The sequence below is a fragment of the Tamandua tetradactyla genome, chromosome 2, assembly GCF_023851605.1.
Source record: "Tamandua tetradactyla isolate mTamTet1 chromosome 2, mTamTet1.pri, whole genome shotgun sequence".
NCBI lineage: Eukaryota > Metazoa > Chordata > Mammalia > Pilosa > Myrmecophagidae > Tamandua > Tamandua tetradactyla.
Genome location: NC_135328.1, coordinates 130089013 through 130102504, shown reverse-complemented (window position 1 = coordinate 130102504; position 13492 = coordinate 130089013). Strand labels below are relative to the sequence as shown.

Genomic DNA, 13492 nt, shown 5'->3' with positions numbered 1-13492 from the left:
GGCACAAGGCCTGCCCTACAACATCTTTCTGTAAATACTGTGTTTTGGTGTATCCTGCATTTCTAAAAGATCCTTCACAGGCTTCTACCCTCAATATATTCTGTGCTTACTTAAATTGCATGTGCACAACTAGTTAAATAACCAGTGAGAACAAACGTTAGACTGTGGGTCTTTATTCTGTTCCAATGTATAGACTCCCTTTTGCAGATTTCTAGTAAATGCCAGTTGCAGCCTTCTCTGTGCCCTCACTCGATTCTTAATTCTCGAGTTCATTAGAGGAGTCATCACAGTGTTTGCTGAGAGGATGAATAGTTAGTGTTTGGGATTTTGCAGGCCTTTTGGTCCCTGTCACTGCTATCCCTCCTCTGTCCTTGTGGCTGAAACTCAGCCTCGGAGACTATGGCAACAAATGGGTGAGGCCGTGTTCCAGTGAACTCTGGCACACAGGACAGATGCTGTGCCCTGAACTGTGTGGATCACATGCTTTAAAGCTGAGAGACTTGGAAGCTCTAAGGGGTCAAATGCTGGGCTTTTGCTCCCAACCCCCCAAAGCATTCAAACTATCAAGGTGGTTATGGTAGCAGTGGTAGGACAGTCAAGAAGCACAGCTGCTTCCTTGAGGATGATCACATTGTAGGCTCAGACCCACACCCGGCACCCCCCCCCCCCCCCCCGAACAGGCTGCAGGTGCACATGGAGCAAGCATCCTGAACAAGATGCCCTTCTTCACCTGGCCCACATCCTGTACCAGCCCCAGGCACGCCCTCACCCATGTTCCTCTCCTACTATGCTGGGCATCCTAGAGCCTTGTACTCTTGGGTGGTCAGCACACCCATCCTCTTTTTACAGTTCACATTCTGACATGCTCTTTCAGCATCCTTCTCTCTTCTGTTAAACATCTTGTGTTTTTTTCCAGCCTGCTTGAGTAAAGTTCCTCTGTTTGAAAGCAATGATTTTTAAACCCTAAACTTTTTAAAAATAGCATATTGCAGAGGTCTTGTTATATAAAACCAGTCACACTGGGCCTGCTTTGTCCGGAAGGGGGAAAGAGTGCCCCAGAATCCCCAGCTCGTTTCCTCCCTGCTGCATATCGTGGCTGTCTGTGAAAGCCAAGAAGACTACCAAGACCTCCAGATACTCTCTCCTTTCCTCTCTTCTCCCCTCCACATCCTTCTGCATTGTAACAGTAAGCTGCAAGGCAGCTTAGAGAACCTTCTTAGTTCTTGGGTTCCTGGGAGGGGAGGAAGGTGCTGGGGAGAGAACCGCTGGCCTGGGGAATGACGTGTCTTGAGACTTTTGATTTACTTTCCATTTGCTGTGTCTCAGGCTGGCTGGCTGATGCTCAGGACAGTGATGCTGGCACCTTGCTCTTGACATGTTCTCCCCCCAGCACTCATTGTCCTCTGTCCTTTTGTGATATGGCATGGTTGTAGGGGACAGGGCATTGGGAGGTGCCTCTCTGGGCCCTGCTCCTGCTAAGAGTTTGATTTCTGTCTGGTGTTTCTCTTGCCTGCAGCTCAGTGTTTTATTTTATTATTATTATTTTTAATTTTGAATATTATAAATTATGAAGTGTTTTAGCTTTCTTGGTGCAGTTTATAAACAAAATGAGTAAGAAATAAATATCACTGTTGCCATGTTAATGGACCTCCAAAATGTATCATGAGTTTGGTAATCACATTGTGTAAACTGTCATCTACCTTTAAAAAACATTTGAATTGTATTTCTTTTCCTTTCTTGTCCCCTTTTGACTTTTTTTTTTTTAGCTTGCTTGCCTTTTGTTTTAGCAGCTGCAGTATCTCGGAAGAAAAAACGAAGAATGGGAACCTATAGCCTGGTTCCTAAGAAAAAGACCAAAGTATTAAAACAGAGGACGGTGATTGAGATGTTTAAGAGTATAACTCATTCCACTGTGGGTTCCAAGGTAAGGGTAATGTTTGGGTTATTGCCACGTATATTTCTGTGCCCAGGACTCTGATTTACAGAGTTCTATGAGGCGGTCAGCACTGTGGATGGCCTTTGTCCCCTCTGAAGGGGCCAGAGCTCTGAGGTCTTCCCAGCAGGCCCTTGAGCTTGCCTGGGCTCTCTGTCCTCTTGCCCTGCTGCCCCACACTCACTCAGAGCTCTTGCGGATTGCTTCATGGGTCTAAGCAGGACACAGATGGCTCTGCCTGATAGTGTGACCCTGCCCATGTTCCAGGGCGAGAAGGACCTGGGTGACAGCACCCTTCATGTGAATGGAGAGAGCTTGGACATGGACTCAGAGGAGGACGACTCTGATGAGCTGGATGAAGAGGAGGAGCATGGAGCAGAGCAGGTGGCTGCGTTCCCCATGGAGGACAGCAGGACGTCCAAAGAGAGCATGTCCGAAACTGACCGCACCCAAAAGGTAGGGCACACAGTGTGAAGAAAATGACAGTCCACATTCTGGACACTTGGTGTCCTTAATAAGACCCCCTTCTTTACTTCTGACTTGATATTTCTGTATTGTATTTCCCTCAAATTATTATATGAGTTTATTTTCATCTGAGAAGGATTTCTATACCCGTGCACTATTCCTCGAAGTAAATCCCTTGAGGTTTTCTTTTTAAGCTCTAGATGGCATAGATGATAGTGTGAATGACCAAAAGCGTCACTGGTGGCTTGCTGTGTACACAACTAGCTCCTGCTTGTTACTGGCCCTTGTGTGGCTGGTGTCATCACAGGCATTGCCTCTCCTGCAGATGAGGGTAGACAAGTGGGAGGCTCCCATCCTCCCTTATTGGGGGTGCATCCACACAGGTTGATGGCTCTGAGAGATGGATTGGGTTGATTCTGAGGGGCTGCTGGCATGTTCTGTGGCTTTGGGAGGTGGCTAAAGGTGACCATTCTCACTGTCCCAGCAAGAGCTGTCCTGGCCTCTGGCCTGGAGACTGTGGGCAGTGCTTCCGAGGTCCCCTCTGTGGAGACAAGGAGTAGACCTAGGTTCTCAGGGAAGAGTCTAGCAGAAATTTAAAGAGTAGACTGAATTTTAGGCATAAATTCATACTCTTTTAGTTCTGAGAGGGATAAATAAGAAGTGATGCATTTGGCAAGGGTTCACCTGGGGGGTATAAATGTAATTTTATTGTTCATATATGTTGAAAGTTTGTTGAGAAAACTTTTGGCCTTCTGTATTTAAGGTGGCATATTAGATCTGGTGAGTTACTCTAAAATCAGTGGTAGGCAGACAAGTCCCAGGTGAAGTGGCTGAAATAGTGACTTCCCTTAAAAGGTATAACTCTGTCGATGAGCTTTTTACACTTGTGATGGCTTGGCACCTCATGGGCACATCTGTAAAGCAATTTTCTTTCCTCTTTTGCAAGTTGGGGCATGTCTGTTCTTATTTTTGCTTAAATTTCAAACTAATTTTTAGCCAAGCCTGCCTGCTTGGCAGATTTTGGGGCAAATTTATCACTGTGACTTCCAGCTCTTACGTTACTTATTCAAAAGTAAATTGGTAGAACATGCTGAAGTTAGAGATTTAAAGGGAATCTTTAATGTATTTACTTAATAATATCCATTTTTTTCTTTTCCTATACAGAAGTGTAAGGAAGAAAACAAAGAATATTATAATCCTGTTTTCCAGCTAATTTTAGATGACATTTAAACATGCTAATTATAATAAAATTATAGTTGCACATGGCTACTATGCTCTGCCCCTCTCTGCAAAGATGACCTCATGACATCCAGGACCTTTTGCATGCGGCTTCCCTCACTTTACACAAAGGGAATCCTGTAGCCAGGACTAACCTCCATCTACACAGACATTCCGATTCTCTAACTCACTGTTTTTAGCAACATCTTTGTGCTCCAGTGTATCAAGTTAAGCGTTTTTCTTGTGTTGTTACGAGTAGTAGTTCATGGGACATTCAGGATTACATTTTGTTGCATATGTTCATAGGGTAGTAAGTGTTCTCTGCACTTTAAATTTTAGGAGATATTGCCAAATTACCCATAATTCTGTGCTCCTACGTGCAGTAATTTGAGAAGGCTATTTTTCTCACCTTGCATAGCAGTCTGCATTGTTGGAATTTTAATTTGCTTTGTTTCATTTTATCATGATAACACTATGCAGTGTGGGAATTTTAATGTTTCACTGTTGAATTCTGAGTGGGGCTGAACATCTTCTCACATGCTTATTGTTATCTATATTTCTCGTTCTATAAACCACCTTCTAAATATCCTTTGCTCATTTACTTTTGGGTTTTACATCTCTTCAATGTTGGTTTTATGAGCTTTCTGTAAACTTAGAAATGAATCTGTAGACTCTGTGTTGCAAATATTGTTCTTAGATTGTTGTCTTTTCACCGTTATATATGTCTTTATTTAAAAAAAAATTACCAGAATCTAAACAAAAACCATGGATGCTAGTCTATTCATTTCTGATTTCTGGATTCTGGATTCTACTTAGGTTACTCAGACCTTTTTCACTGGTGTTTATGAATAAACTGTTAGCTATCTTCTAATACTTTAGTTTCATTTTTCATGTGTAAATATTTGATTCAGTAGAATTTATTTTGTGATAAAACGTGAGTTAAATTCACTCAAAATTGGTGAGTGTTATGTAAATTATATCTCAGTAAACTCTTTAAATGTGAAATAAGGCTCCCTGGTAGCAAGTGAAAGTAAATCCAGACACAGACAAGGAGAGACATTATTCAGAAAAAAGTCTGTTACAATAGAGAAAATGCATCAAGCTCATGAAGTTCAGGCACCTTAAAGTCATATAGAAAAGGCTTTTCTTTCATAGCTTGGGAAGAGTGGAGAAATTTTGAAGGGGCAGTCAGGCAAGGAGGTAAGGGCCAGCAGGGTCTGATGGAAAATGAAGTCTCGGGAGAAGAGCCAAGGAATGATTATGATTACTGAATCATTATATAGATATTCCTTTTCACTTTCTGGTATATTGGAGTAGACGAGGGAAATGCCTGAAATCTCTGAACTGTAATCCAGCTGCCTTAATCTCTTATAATGACTGTTACAGCCTTGTTTTGTGCACTTGTGATTATAAAAACCTTGTAACTGACCCTCATTTGGACCCATTTTGTCTGTTTTTTGACTTTGGAGACTTAACGATCATTAAAGACAGCCCCTAATGTTTATTAATGAAGGGCCTTGAGTTAGCCCAGAAATAACCCACAGGTCCAAAGTTAGCTTGATAACCGAGATTGAATCTAACCAAAATGGGCCTGCTCAACATGCACTGTAGCTTAGACTTTAACTTATAAGACACCTAGACCTCATTCTAACACTAAAAATCATGTTCTTAATCATATGAAGGACACCATTTTGTTACATATGTTCTGTGACTAAGCATGTAATCAGTTTGTGCATGTTCAATAATTAAATCACCTAATAATTAAATTACATTATCTGTGCCTGTTACCCTAAACCCTTTCCATCTTTTGATATGTTAAAACTTAGAATTACTGCAGTTTGGGGAGATAGATTTTTGGACCGATAGGACATTCAATCTCCTGCTTTGCTTCTAGCAGTGAACTGTTTCTCTTTGAAACTCCGGTGTCTAAGGAGTTGGTCATTGAGCACATCAACCTCAGAGAACACCCCCCCCCCCCCAACTTTGTCTGGTATCAGAGATGCTCTGGGCTCTGCTGGCTGGTTCAGACGCATGTGAGCTGGAGTCTGTTTTTGGATTCTGCAGGCGCTCATCCTCTAGAGAGAATCTAGAGACTGGATACCACCAAATAACTCTAGGTATCATATGAAGTAAAAGAAACTGAGTATCAAGCCCACAAAAGAATTAAGAAACAAATTGAAGCAGAATCAAGAAAATGTGGCAATGGGAGCAAAATAAGGTGGCAGGAGCGAATCTATAAACAGATTAGTAATAACCATAAATGTTAATGGATTTATTATAAAGCAAACTGTCCAAGAAGATAAAGTACACTAGATACTTCTGTGAAGCTAAGCTCATAAAAAATCCTAAATAGTAAAAACCTTAATCAAATATTTTAAAATCAATACAAGTGTGAATTAAAATAATATGTCATGAAGAAGTAGGACTTAGCCCAGGAAGAAATTGATTTATTATAAGTAGATCTATTAAGATATACTAGATCAACAAATTAAGTTTGAAAAACTGCAGACTATCTGTGAGCTTTAAAGCATTTTATGAAGTTCAGCTTCATTCATTCATTGGATAACTTTATAATTGCCTGTACAGTAAGGTACAGTTCAGTAATGATCAAAGAATGAACATATCTGTGGAACTACCACCCTGGTCTAAGTTCTGAATTTTATCAGTATAGCACGCTCCCAATTACTACCTGCATTCTCCTCCCCAAACACAACTACTCCCTGAATGTTAACACTATAGAATAGCTTTGTCTGGTTTTTTTTTGTTTTTTTTTTTTACATAAATGGAATCATCATACCTTATACATTCTGAGTGTGGTTTATTTTACTCAATGTTTTGTTTGGGTTTCCGTATATTTCACATTTGGCAGTGTTTAGTTCTTTTCATTGTTATAGAAGAGCAGTCTTCAGAGTGTAGTCTGGGGCTCCCCTGGACTCTTTCAAGACAGTCTGCAATGTCAAAACTGCCGTAATGCCAAGATGTCCTTTGCCTTCTCGTGCTCCTACAGTGGAGTTGCATGGGACTTGCTGGAGACTGGTGGTGCATGCTGTAGTGGCTCAGACCTCTTTCAGTTTGCATTTCCACTACCTGACTGTTGGCAAATAGAACCCACACAGACAAGAACTCTTGCTGGTTCTCAGTAAATTTGAAGAGAGTAAAGGGGTGCTAACACCAGAATGTTTGAGAACCTCCAGTATGTTGAATTCCTTTGTATGAATCTATTAGAGTTTATGTATTTGTCCCACTGTTGAGGAACATTGGGTTGTCTCCAGTTTGGAACCATTACAGATTGTGATATTGGGTGCATCTGTGTGCATGTCTTTTTTTTTTTTTTTTTTAGTGTGCTGTATGGCAGAGTCACATTTCATTGTTTTCCCATGTGAGTATCCCATTATTGCAGCACCATTTATTGAATTTGTTTGTTTGTTTGTTTGTTTGTTTTGTTGGTTTCTTTGTTTGTTTTGGGAAGTGCATAGGCCGGGAATTGAACCCAGGTTTCCCACATAGCAGGCGAGAATTCTACCACTGAACTACCCTCACACCCCCGTGTGCATATTTTTTGACACACAAGTGCATGTGTAGGTTTTTATGGCTCATGCCTGCGCTCACTATCAGAAGACGCTGCCAGTCTTCCAAGAAGGCTGTTCAGAGTTAGTCTCTTGCTATCTGTCTGTGAGTGTTCTAGTGGCTCTGCCTCCTTAACACTGGTTTTGTCATTTTAAATTTGGCCATTCTAGTGCCTGTAGGGTGGTATACTGACTACATTATAGTTTTAATTTGTATTTCCCTCATTATCAAGAAGGTTCAGTACCGTTTCATTTGCTTATTTGTCACTTGGATGCCTTCTTTTGCAAAGTGCCTGTTCAAACCTAGACCAGTTGTTTACTGGGTTGTATGTCTTTTTAAAAAATCATCTTTTAGAATTCTTTAGTATGGAAATGAGCCCCTGTTAAATATACAGCTAACATTATCTCTTCTTACACTCATAGGCTTGCCTTTTATTCAAAATCATTTGAATAAATGGTAGTCCTCATTTATCCATTTGAATTCGAAGCCAATTGCAAGGACTTATGGAGTGGCAATTTGGACAGGCCGGTCATTCTGGGAGCTGGTTTGGGGAGGTCTTGAGCCTGGGCCTTAGTTCCAGCTCATCTTAGCCTGGAACCCTTAGTTCCACCTGGAGACCAGAGCCCCGGCTGGGTGAGGGCTGGAAGGTGCCCAGCTGTGGCTTCTGGGCAAGGGCTACTTCTTATGTTGTCCTCTAACCTCCTGAGGATCTCCAGGAAGAAAGCATTTACTTACTTCTTGATGATTTCTTTCTAGCTCACTTAAGTTTCTGCTCTCTCAGTTCAATGGCGTCATACTTGAATTTCTGTTTTCCAGTTTTTTTTTTTAATGTCTGCTGTTAGCCCTGCTCTTGTTTAAATTTCTTTGAGCTTTTCAATTTATGCCTTATTCCTTATTACTGTCTTATGTGCAGGTATAAAGTAACCCTTTTCCTCCCTCTTTCACTGTTACTTTATGAGAGTTTTGGAAGTAGGTATGGAGTTAATCTCTGTTATGTTTAATTGGAGTTTTGTTGTTTGGTCTTGTTTAAAATTAAAAGGTGCCCAATGAAAGTAAAGCTCATAAGAGTTGAATAAGATATCAGAATCCTACAGAAAAATTAGTTTTTAACGTTGAAAAATCCAAAGCATTTATAATATGAGTAACAAGGGTTGCCTCGTTCACCCTGTCAAAGAAAAAATGGAACTGGCCACAATTAAGCAATTAAGGATGGCTTTATTCAAAGCTATATACAGTAAAGAAGAGACACCTGAAGGTTTAGCATGTGTGTAGAGAGAGAAACAGATACCAGAAGGCTGTTGCAATAGAGTATAGAGAGCAGCTTAGCTCTCCTGAAGCAGAGGGCAGGAGAATGTTTAAGGACTGGGGGAAAGTAGTTGGAACGTACTTGAGGCGAAGGGGGATGCCAAACAACAGGGTGTATGGATGACATGAGTTTCTTCTGAGTTAATTGTACTGGCCAGGTGAGATATACCCTCTGGATTCTCTTAAGGGCCAAGGTGAGGGTCAGGGGTCTACAGTCAAGCTTGGTCAAGCTAAGGGGAAATTGAATCAATGGCAAAAAGGGTGTCCAGGTTTGAATATACTAAAATCTACTTGGGATTTGGAAATTTTGTGGTATGTGAATTATATCTCAATAAAGCTGTTATAAAAATAAGTACCAGGTGATTTAAAGTATCTTCACAAATTATTGAAGGGTCACAGGGATATTGTTAATCCCTGATGTCAATGCTATAATGTCTATTGTTCTTGCTAAAGCTGTAAGATAAGATTAAGAAGTAAGCCTTTGTATGTGAAAGGGCAACAGTGAAGTGGTTTCTAAAAATGTCATCATCTATTTAAATAAACTAGGAACGTCAGCTAACGTTATTGTAGATATGACGATCTGAACATTAGGCTGTCTAGATACAAAATTCAGTTGTGTTACTGTATAGCTGCATTAACCAGCTGAAAGATGTAATGACTGAAATACCAATAAAATCAAACAATGCCCAGAGATATTCTTACCTTATTTTCTAATAAAAACATATAAGAGCTGTCTCATGCCACTGCTGACCCTTGGCAAATCTTTGCCCTTACCCGTGTTGTCTTGAAGCAGATGTTTCACTTTATCTCTTTAAAAGATGAGGGCTCCTTGGGTGGGCCACGGTGGCTCAGCAGGCAGACTTCTCGCCTGCTGTGCTGGAGACCCGGCTTCGATTTTCAGTGCCTGCCCATGTGAAAAAAAAAAAAAAAGATGAGGGCTCTTTGAATACAAGACCACAATATCACACCCCCCAAAACTGTCTCTTTAATTCCTTAATATTACCAGCATGCCTAGGAATACCTTTAACTGAAAACGTCCCTTACCTGTAAGAGGGAAACTGTAAAGCTTAACTAAAAAAGTTTAGCAAAAAATACATGTTTGTTTATTATTTGTCTGAATCAGAAGATTGATTGTTTTATTCTCAGTTTATCCACAAATTCAAAACATTTCTCTCCGGAACTCTATTAGGTTCCAGTAGCTTATTGGAGGAGTAGGGTTTTAAATTAGTGGTCAGGGGATTATAAACTTTTGAGTAAGGGGTATTGGGACTGTTGAATAATCTTTTGGAATAAATAAGGTAGACTCTTGTCTCATGACTATAACAAAGGTAAGCACCGTTCTGGAATTAGTGCTGATGGCTGCACAGGTTTGAATATACTAAAATCTACTTGGGATTTGGAAATTTTGTGGTATGTGAATTATATCTCAATAAAGCTGTTATAAAAATAAGTACCAGGTGATTTAAAGTATCTTCACAAATTATTGAACTGGGGAAAAAACTATAGGAAACTGTTTTTTGTAATCTTGGATGAGGAAGACCTTTGGTGCAGAACACAAACCCAGAAGCCGTGGAGGAAAAGATTGACAGATTTGATTCATAAAATTTCAGAAATTTTATATAAGAAATACCAGAAGGGGCGGGCCGCGGTGGCTCAGCGGGCAAAGTGCTTGCCTGCTATGCCGGAGGACCTCGGTTCGATTCCCGGCCCCAGCCCATGTAACAAAAACGGAGAAACAAAATACAATAAAACAAGAAAATGTTTAAAAGATGTTTCCCTTTCTTCCTCCCTTCCTTCCTTCTATCCTTCCTTCCTTCTCTCTGTCTTTCCTTTAAAAAAAAAAAAAAAAAGAAATACCAGAAGAATAAAAAACAAAAGAAATACTAGAAACAAAGTTTGAAAAATTGATAGGGAAAATATTTATAACATATTTAATAGAGTAGTATTATCCTGTTTGGGTATATGGATGTGTGCTGTATAGCTTGTACACGTAGTGAAAAAGCAAGAATCCAGTAGGAAGATGAACTGAGGATGTGAATAAGAAAAGATAGTGGAAGATATAGAAAAGTACAGTGAAGTTATAGCAAATTAGTTAACTTCTGTAGCTGGGGCATGAAGATCAGCTTGGCTGTGAGATTTCATTACGAGATGCAAGAAATCTTTGTGGACATTGTTGGTGGGTGGCAGCATTCTTCATGCTCTTAAAGATATGTACACTTGGACCCAGAGATTTCAGGTCTAAGGGTCTATCCTGTAGAAATAATAGCATAGTCATCTCAGTGTCTTGGAGGAGCTTTTGCTCTAGTATAGGACACAGCCTCGTCTCAGTCTTGTCTGGGACACAACCTCGTCTAGACTTGGTCTAGAACACGACTTCATTTAGTTTTCCCCCTCTAGAGCTTGTCTGGGACATGGCCTTATCTGGATTTCATCTAGGACACAGTCTTGTCTAGATTCTTCTAGGACATGTCCTCCTCTAGACCTTGCCTGGGACACGGCTTCATCAGGATCTTTTCTAGGCATAACTTTGGTGTGAGCTGCATGGTTCTCACCGGGTAGGTGATGATGCAAGGTGATGATGCAAGTCTGGGTCCTGGGCGGGCATTTCTGTGGAGTAGCACGTGCAACAAGTGCGTGTTGTTCACACATGCAGGCTTGTGGAGAGTAGGTGGGTAAGGGGCACATGTACTTATTGGTGTCTTTTGTCTTAATATATTCATGTGTTGCTGTATGGTTACAAAGTTGAATACAACAGGAGAAAGAAGATCTCTGTTGTTCTGATGTGGAAAGAACTCTACATCAGATATAACAAATGATATAATAAAATATAACATATTTTGTTATATTTCATTATAACAAATATATTAAATATAATAATTAAATCATATCAATTATAATGCTGTATTAACAAATATAACAAAATATAATAAATGTAACAAAATATATTGTTAATTAGAAAAAAGTGATATTCGTGAGTGTGTTTATTGTCCTACCATCTGAATAAAAATTAAAAATGTTCTCCTACTCTGAAGGTCTTTTACTGTGTATGTTTTGTTTTTTTGTCCTTTTCCTTTTTTGTTGTGTTATACCACACATACAGTGCTAGTCTTGAGTGTATAATTGACGAACTTTTACTTAAGTATGGCCGGATCATCTTCTAGGTCACAGCCTAGACTGCTCACATACACTGTGATAAAGCAGCAGCTCCTGAGTGGGATATTAGGTTGTGAGGTTGCTCACAGTGGAGAGCGGGAGCAGGACATGGGCTATGTGTCCAGCCTCTGCTGGTGCCAGCCCAGCTGTGCCCACCCTCCTGCAGTGGTCAGTGCATTCCCATGGCCAGCCCAGAGGAGTGGACAGACACTATCCACCACTCCACATCTTCAGCATTTATAGCCAGTGTTTTGTTTTTCTAAGTTGTTTTTCATCAAATCACCTGCCACTCAAAGGTCTAATTTGATTTTGTTTTCTATTTGATGTATCATCTCTTGATTGCAATGGTTATTCAGATGGATGGTGAGTCGGAAGAGGAACAAGAGTCGGCAGACACTGGGGAGGAAGAGGAAGATGGAGATGAATCCGATTTGGTAATCCGCAGTCTTTCTTGTAAAAGATACTACTGTTTGTATCTAACAGTATTTAACGTAAATATGAAAGACACCTTAGTTCATTCATTCATTCATTCACTCAGTATCTGGCACTCCATGTCCTGTGTTTAGAAGTTAGTCGTATAAATATGGTGAAAGACCTAGTGGCCGGTCATGCCTTTAACTGGTTGCAGTTGATGTGAGGGCTGACAGTGATCCATTGGTCCGTGGAGGGAGGCAGTTTCAGTAGGGTGATCAGGGAGGTTGTTGCTGAGCTATCAGATCATGTTGCCCCTGAGAATGGAAGATTAAGGCAGACACTGCACAGAACAGAGGAAAGATGATCTCAGGCATGGGACAGCAAATGCTGGGCAAAATGGGGAGCAATCAGAGTGCTCTGGGCTGGCACCAGGCCGTGTGGCTGCAGTCTAGAGGATGGGGTGCCAGGTCAGTTGAGAAAGAGCCTGGAGGGGAGGCTGGGCTCACAAACAAGGCTGACTTGGGAGGGACATGGTTGGAGGCTGTAGGATGAAGGAGTATGTCAGACCTGCACCTAGGAGGGCACTGCTGAGGATGCGGTGGATGGGGCATGAGAGGGAAAGGGTGGCCCATGGAAGGAGAAGACAGGGACTGGACTTGAGGTGCTTTGAGATAGAACTGACAGGACTTTTTGATGGATTGTATTTCATATTGGAGGTAAGAAGTGAAATATGAGGATGACTTCTGAGTTTTTGAATTGAGCACCTGTGGTGACAATGCAGAAGGAGCAGGCAGGGACCAAGCTTCTGCATTATCTGCATTGAAGGTAGCTGTTTAATTGGTGGACAGGCAGTGGAGGCTCTAAGCAGGGGCAGATATGTCCACATCTGCAGGAGTGGACACAGTCCCAGCAAGCTTGGAAATAGAAAAAACATTGAGGGCTGGCCTTGTGAAGCTTCCATTGGAAGCTTAAGCAAAAAAGGGCAAGTCGGCTAAGAAGACTCAGAAGCAGGCCTCCATCCTGTGAGAGAGTTCAGTGTTGTGATATAGACATAGAAGCACTTAAGAGGGGACAGTGTCCACTGGTATCAGCTTACTGTGTGGGTGAATAAAATGCAGCAGAAAGGCCACTGAGCTTGTTAGCAAAGTGTCATTTCAGTGGGTGTTGGAGGTAGGGCAAGGTTGATGCTCTGGAGGTAGTGTTTGCAGACCTTTTGCCCTAAAGGAGAGCAGAGGAGTAAGGCAGTACTGAGAGTGAAAGACAGGATGGTGCAAGGGCATCTTTGAATAAGAGACACTGGACAGAGCATACTAATATACTTCTGTCCAGTCACAGCAGGCCTGGTGATGGGTGTCCTGCTCTGAACTCTGGCAGTTATCAGTTCCAGTAAGCTGTAGAATTGTTCTGTCAATAGTTAGTATTCTGCGACTGTGCTTA

At 41.2% G+C, this 13492-nt stretch overlaps 1 protein-coding gene across 8 annotated transcripts in view; it reads left to right on the top strand.

The window, feature by feature from the left end:
• Positions 1-13492, top strand: part of EHMT1 (euchromatic histone lysine methyltransferase 1) — a 342941-nt gene that overhangs the window by 179344 nt on the left and 150105 nt on the right. For 5 of the 8 annotated variants that reach the window (XM_077148876.1, XM_077148872.1, XM_077148877.1 and 2 more), the window contains 3 exons: positions 1767-1924; positions 2201-2389; positions 11998-12075. In XM_077148876.1, the coding sequence (XP_077004991.1) occupies positions 1767-1924; positions 2201-2389; positions 11998-12075 (425 nt within the window). The remainder of the gene's footprint in view (positions 1-1766; positions 1925-2200; positions 2390-11997; positions 12076-13492) is intronic. The other 3 variants (XM_077148878.1, XM_077148873.1, XM_077148874.1) reach the window with 2 other exon arrangements.